We start from the raw sequence: 7,600 nt of genomic DNA on the forward strand, positions 1-7,600 counted from the left end.
TACTTTAAATCTGAAATGAATGTTAACCGGTATTTACTAAACTTCTTCAAGCAAATGATTCATTTTGATGCAAAATCTTCTCAAGTTCTAAAGATGGATGAATACTAAAATTAAATTTTTCAATTGAATCTTCACTGTTAATTAAGTGATATAACTTAAACCAATCCCCGACATAAAACAAGAATACATTAGTAAGACTTGGGACTACTTAAATTTGGTCTCAATGGCAACAAATGCTAGAGGGAGATACTGGTAATTGGGGTCTCTTGCAACCTTACCAGAAATTCTCAACTATATGTTTATATATTTATTCGAATTAAATTTGAATTAATTTTTGTATGTTTAAATTGTATACGGTTAAATTTTGTTAAAATCGAATTTTAATTCATTTCATATCTTCATGGTAAATATTGTACTTTAATTTATGTAAAATCTTTAAAAAAGTTTGAAAAATATAAAATTTCATTAAAAACAGACTATTTTAATCTTTTTATAATGAGAGACTGTTTTATGATACTAAGATTATAAAATTATAGAAATTTAAAATTCAGGAAAGTAATATAATAAATTCATAACAGATCAACCACTTAATAGTTACATCACTAACTTAACAGAAAAAGTTAACAGGGATATTCTATTGAAAAATTTAAATTTATTGAATATTTAAGAAATCATAAAAAATTTATTACAATCTCAAATGAAAGTTTCTAAATTTATTGAAAACTTAAATAATAATTAAGCCAAAAATTATTTAATGTGACAGAAATACTATGAACTATAGTTAATACTAACCCGGGAAGCGGAAAACCAAAAGTGACATATATGGTAATTTAGGAATTTCCTTGAAAACATAATTTTTCATTTTATTAAGGTTGTTTGTAAATTAAGTGGATTAAAATCACTTGAGTATTTGAAGTTAAAGTCTACATGAATAAAAGTAAGGTATAATATAAATTTGTTTCCAAAACCTAACATAAAATTTGAACTTAATATTTGATTACAAATTTTAAAAATTAAAATTTAGACGTTTACTTAATATTTAATCGTTCAACTTTAGTATTACTTGATTTGGTTAATTTTCCATATAATTATGATTAAATTTCTTGAAAAATCTTCTTCCAGTCTAAAGTTTAATTTGGTTTAAAAAACGAAAAGAAATGGAAAATAGATGCCTAAAAACAATAAAATGATTGACATAAAAACAATAAAAACTTCAAATTAGCATACAAGAGATGTTACAGAAGAAAATCCATGTAAGCCCCACCAAAAACATATGCATTAAAAAGGAATAGAAAGAAAAAAGAAATGATAAAAACCCAACCACAGAATGGTATCTGTTTTTACCTACACATTCTTTATAGCTATAATGAAATCTACCATGAAAACCAGGTGTTGGAAAAAACACACCGTTCTAACACCAGGAATCATCAAACACAAGGATATAAGCCATGCAAAGGTTATGAAACTTCTCTTTCAAAAACATCTGATTTGAGATGCCTTTTACCTGATATAAGCCTTCAAGTCTCTCCAAAAGTTTCTTTGTCATTGACATCTTCTGCACGTTTGCAAGAACATTCTTAGCCAAACACAAAATGTCTTACCATACTCTATTACAAAAGTATAAGAAAATTAAACACTAACTCAAAATGTCTTAGATTTCAGTATTTAAACTCATGAACCTAAGTTCAATATATAACTTCCATCCCCTTCTATTTCATCTCCTAACTAAAGTAGGACTTCTAAGATATATTTTCATTAACCAATAGCAGGATGTGGATGAAGAGTTCCTCATTTAATAAAATAATATTTTCAATCATAATAAAATAACAATACCACATCCCTAATCATAACATTCCAACGATTAAACTCTTAAAATATAATTGAAAATAAAATAACAATATCTACACACGCGTATGATTATTAGTATTATTATCTTTATTACGGTAGACATTGTTATTCGGGTGTACTTATCGAGCACATATATTAAATTTATTTTGATAAAGAAAAGACAAATATGTGGCACACAAAGTGACAACTATATGTTTAGGTAGGAGAGAGTGAGGGGGATTTTACTCCCACCACGTGACACTCCAATTTGATCTATTTAAGCACCTCCTTCAACCTTACTTTCACGTTCCAACTTCACTCCAACTACATGTTAATTTAACACGCTTTTCTCTCATCTCCCTCCTTTCCTCTCACATTTTCCCTTCAACTAAGTCAAAAACATGGCAGAGGGAAAGGGAGTTGAAACTCATAAAGCACTTGATGATTTCGATCCTCCCAAGAAGCCCAAAACAAACTTCTATGCTTTTGGCTGCGCTATATTGGCCTCCACTACATGCATTTTACTTGGTTATGGTGAGTCTTCTTAACTATATTCATGTTTTATCTAAAAGTTTTAAGCTTTACAAGAATCGCATCTAAAACATTAAACCATCCATGTTTGATTATGAAAAGGGGAAGAAGACTCGCGAAAAAGCAAATAGAAAAAAAAGAATGTTTGCAAGATTCTTTAGAGAAAGGGAATCTCCTAATATAACCAAATTATAAATGTGTAAATTGTGGTGTATGTGTAGTTACGATGGATGTTGTTATTGTTATAGATATTGGGGTGATGACCGGTGCAGCCATATACATAAAGAAGGACCTAAAGGTGTCGGATGTGCAAATAGAGATACTCTTGGGAATCATCAACCTCTACTCTCTCATAGGCTCGTGCTTGGCCGGCAGAACCTCCGATTGGATAGGCCGCCGATACACCATTGTCTTCGCCGGCACCATCTTCTTCGCCGGGGCAATTCTCATGGGTTTCTCTCCCAACTATGCCTTTCTCATGTTCGGCCGTTTCGTGGCCGGCATCGGCATCGGCTACGCCCTCATGATCGGCCCTGTCTACTCCGCCGAGGTCTCCCCAGCCTCCTATCGTGGCTTCCTCACTTCTTTCACCGATGTAATGATAACCTTTTTTTGCTAAATATAATTCAACCAAACTTTGATTTCGTTATATTTATTTATTTATCTGCGAAAACTTGATTTTTCAGGCCTTTATCAATGGAGGGATATTACTGGGATACATATCCAACTTCGCATTTTCAAAGATGACATTGAAGTTGGGATGGCGAATGATGCTTGGGGTCGGTGCAATTCCTTCGGCACTCATAACATTGGGAGTGTTGGCGATGCCGGAATCTCCGCGGTGGCTGGTGATGAGGGGACGTTTGGGAGAGGCAACGAAAGTGCTTAACAAAACCTCCGACAGCAAGGAAGAAGCTCAACTGAGGCTGGCCGAGATCAAACAAGCCGCAGGGATACCAGAGAGTTGCAACGACGACGTCGTTCAAGTAACGAAACAAAGCACGGGCAAGGACGTGTGGAAAGAGTTGTTCCTTTATCCAACGCCTGCAGTTCGTCACATCGTAATTGCAGCGCTCGGGATTTACTGCTTCCAACAATCGTCGGGCGTGGACGCCATCGTTTTATACAGTCCGAGAATCTTCCAGAATGCTGGGATGACCGATGACACACATACGCTTCTTGCAACTGTGGCCGTTGGATTCGTGAAGACGTTGTTCATCGTGCTTTCTTCTTTAGTGTTGGACCGCGTGGGACGTCGTCCCATGTTGTTGTCTAGTGTCGGGGGCATGATGGTCTCGCTTCTCACTCTGGGAATAGCCTTTACCATCATTGAGCACTCTGAGAGTAAACCGATATGGGGCATTGGATTGAGCATAGCTATGGTGTTAGCCTTCGTGGCCACGTTTTCCATCGGTGCGGGACCCATCACGTGGGTATACAGCGCTGAGGTCTTTCCGTTGAGGTTGCGGGCGCAGGGTGTGGCTGCCGGCGTTGTGGTGAATAGAGTCAGTAGTGGGGTTGTTACAATGACCTTTTTGTCCCTCACTAAAGCCATCACTTTTGGTGGAACTTTCTTCCTCTATTCTGGTATTTCAGTGATCGGGTGGTTATTCTTCTACTTTGCGCTTCCCGAGACACGCGGTAAAACGCTTGAAGAAATGGAAGGGTGTTTCGGTCATTTCCCAGCCAAATCTAACTCCAAATACAAGGGAGTAGAAAATGGAAATGGCAAAGTGCCACAAGTTCAGCTGGGGACCAATCTCAGCACTTAATGACAATTACGACGTCGTGTTGTAATCTAGTAATTATGTGTGTCTGTTTTTCTTTTCTTTTTATAGTTTTTAAATCAAAATTAGATTCCAAAGAGATTTGTGTATGAAATACAACAACTTTTATGTATAACAAAAGGTTGAAAAGCAAGTGACGTTTCCTCTTTTACAATTACAAATTTACAGTATTTTTTCATGATTATTTTTTGCATATTTTATGGCTTACAATACTATATTTGATAAAAACTCACTCATAAAATGACAGCAAAGTGAGAAAGACATGAAAAATTCAACTTTGTAAGACAACTAACTTACACATTTGCTTAATATGAGAAGAAAAGGAAAAAAAGTTATAAAGAAATGACACTTAAATTTGATATAAAGACACTTTTATATTTATACTAATATTTTGTCGTATTATGGAAATATAATATATATTGTAAAATGACATATTGGATATATTTTTTTAATTTCCTATTTGGGTGAACTCTTATTCAAAATCTCTACTCTTTCAACAGAAAAAAAAAACAATATTTCAACTACTCTCAACGCTTTTTTCCATTACTTAAGCAATAGATCAATGCAAAAGTCTCTGAAGTCTTAATTAGGTTAACTTATTTCTACTTTAAGAATACCCATTTTTTTCTCCACAAAATTTATAATCGAGGAAGAAAGGGGTCCGATAATTTATCTAAGGAATATTCTTTTCCTATACTTGTTTCTCATCTTCCTTTTTTTTCATCATATTAAGGAGGAATAAGATTTTGAAAAAGAACCTCGTTTTGTTAAAGTGAATTATACTTAAATCGTAAAGAAGCTCGTAAAAAGACTCTAAATTAAAATTAATTCCTCTTCATTTTCTTTTTTTCTCTCTCCTACCTTACAATTTTCGTATAAGACATCCCTCAGAAATAAAAAATAAAAAAATTATGCATGAGCTACTGGTTTAGGCACGATTGACTGAGTGCAATAATGATGTACGTAAAGGAGCCTACTACAAGGGAAGGGTCCACCCATGGATAGTGAAAGTGAGATAACGCCACTAGCTCCAACAAGATCCAAGAGATAACTCTATTATTTTGTTGCAATTTTTCTCTATTTATTGTGTTTGAAAATCCTTGCTTATCTTCAGAAAAAAATGTGGTCGACCTTTTTCCTGTGCAAAGTTAGGTCAGAATACCTCACGTTTCCTTTTCTTTTATGTAACTTTTTCTTTCATTATGAAGTCAGTCTCATAAAACGATTCATGGGGTCTTCTGTGACATATGCCAGAGCTCCTTTTTCCATTGAAAACGTTTACTTATGCCATTTTAATGAACCATACTTTTTAATCACATTTTTTTTTTCTATTTAAAAGACTCCAATTTAAAATACAATGCTTAAAAGGATGGTAACATGAACAATAATTTATCACCTAAAAAAACATTTTTAATAATGTACTATATGATCGGTTGATTGGTTGGTCGGTCGATCTAGCGAACAGTGAGATGACAACCGATTAGAAGAAATAGTCGTTGAAGTAATTAAGAAATAATCAAGATAAACCGTCATTGATAGATAATTAACGAAAATCATACAATTATTAATGGGTAATTAAATTATCTAATTTAACGGTTATTATGAAGTTTATAAATACATATTTTATATCAAGGTAAATGTTTTTCATAATCTAACTTTTACTAAACTTCTTGATAAATACGTCAAAGTATTTTCTGCATATCCATCCAAACAGATTGATCGGCCCTAGAATAATAACCAGACGATTGAATGATTAAGATTTGAGATACCAAATAGAGCTAGGAAGATTGTTCCTACACACCCTATAAAGAAACAAATTGTTTAGTTTCTAGGTTTCTCATGCAAATTTGCAGACAAAAAAAGAATAAAAAGTGAATAAAGATAATATCAAATGAATGTAAAAAATTTAAGTCAGCAAAGAATCGTTACTTCGAAATAAAAGGACTTGAACCTTGTGCGCAATCATGGCCAACGGTAAGTGAAGACGAAAATAGCTGGAAAATAAATAGAAAACAAAAAAACCTAGACAATGTGGTCTATGATCTCGTTTCTTATAAACCACTAAATAGATCCTAATTTGTCTGTGAGTGACTTAGCAGTAAAAAGTATCCACTACCGCGACAAAAGATGCTGAAGTTGTAACTGTAGGGTACACCAATTTCTTAATAATTTGCAAGCACTATGAGAAACAAAGCATGTGAGATTTATCTTGAGAATGAGATGCACTCAATATACAGTGTATCTATTTTCTCAGAGGAGACATAATTCCAATATTAGAAACTGACTTTAAATTCATCTTAATTTATACAATTAATATAAAGTAGGTGACTTATTTATATATAGATATACTCTAATTTAGATTTAGATTTTTGTTTTAGTCAATGTACATGTAGTGTATATTTTTTTATGATGAAAAAATGTTATCGTATGAAATCAAGCTGTCCTACAGGATCTGTCTGCTATTATTCCAACATTTGAAATGTTTATATTGAATGAACCAGATAGGATATTTTAAAATACTTCAAGTTAGTTGATATATTATAGGAATATATGTGTATTTGTATCAAGTTGAAGGTAATTTTTACAAAGTGATAAATTATCTTTATATATTTTATTATTTAGACTCTTACTCGGTTAGACTTATCCTTTGTATTTTAAAAATGTATTTTTATTTTAAGAAGATTTAGATATTGTAATAAATGTCGTAACGTTAGATGGATATATTATTATTTGATATAGGTCTATTGATCTAGTTTGACATTATCTTGCACGTTAAGATTTATTTGAGGGTCGGATGACCTCGATCCCATACTTTGTAATGATAAATAAGATTTTGCCATATCTTTAATGAACCTTAATTATGACTCAAAACTAAAGAATTGTATAATAATTTGTCAATTTACCACTCAATATTAATTAAAAAAAATACGAATATTAATAAGTAAATTAAAATATATTCATCTTGTATAAAAGAATTTTGCAAAAATTATACTGAATAAATATATAATTTGAAACAAATCTAAAGTACAATTTATTGTAAACAATGATGATCAAATAATTAATAAATTGATATAATAAAATGAGGCAAAAATTAGCAATGCAAACCTTAATTTTAATTTTTTTAACTAAATCTAAGAAAATATTTTACTATAAATATGAGTAGAGAAATAGAGTATTAATTCTAGCTATAAGAAAACAAAGTGAACACGATTTCACCCCTCTTGGTTTCATCATGAATCAATATTATTCAGAACCGATTCAGGACTCCGATGCTGAAAGCTTATGAGCAACTCTACTGCCATATCAACATATGCATCGTATACTCAATAACAAGTTCAACGTAATGATGACCTAGAAATATACATATAAACAAACTTTAATGTGTATTAAATTTTTTGTCATACTATTATGTCACACAATATTAATTTGATATATTGACAATTTTTTTAAATTAA

General features: G+C 32.1%; 1 protein-coding gene across 1 annotated transcript; it reads left to right on the forward strand.

Annotated features, from left to right (window-relative positions):
- Positions 1-2,125: 2,125 nt before the first annotated feature.
- LOC124841243 (polyol transporter 5-like) lies at positions 2,126-4,323 on the forward strand. Its single transcript, XM_047317483.2, has 3 exons — positions 2,126-2,361; positions 2,607-2,953; positions 3,045-4,323. The coding sequence occupies exons 1-3, from the start codon at positions 2,229-2,231 to the stop codon at positions 4,128-4,130; spliced, it is 1,566 nt and encodes a 521-aa protein (XP_047173439.1). The 5' UTR covers positions 2,126-2,228; the 3' UTR covers positions 4,131-4,323.
- The last annotated feature ends 3,277 nt before the right edge of the window (positions 4,324-7,600 follow it).

This window comes from Vigna umbellata, chromosome 3 (genome assembly GCF_029865625.1).
Source record: "Vigna umbellata cultivar VRB3 chromosome 3, Vumbellata_1.0, whole genome shotgun sequence".
Taxonomy (NCBI): domain Eukaryota; kingdom Viridiplantae; phylum Streptophyta; class Magnoliopsida; order Fabales; family Fabaceae; genus Vigna; species Vigna umbellata.

Coding starts and splice junctions, on each gene's coding strand:
- LOC124841243 (XM_047317483.2), top strand. CDS start 2,229: ATGGCAGAGGGAAAGGGAGTTGAAACTCATAAAGCACTTGATGATTTC. Junction 2,362..2,606: donor ATGCATTTTACTTGGTTATG/GTGAGTCTTCTT, acceptor TTATTGTTATAG/ATATTGGGGTGATGACCGGT. Junction 2,954..3,044: donor TCCTCACTTCTTTCACCGAT/GTAATGATAACC, acceptor TTGATTTTTCAG/GCCTTTATCAATGGAGGGAT.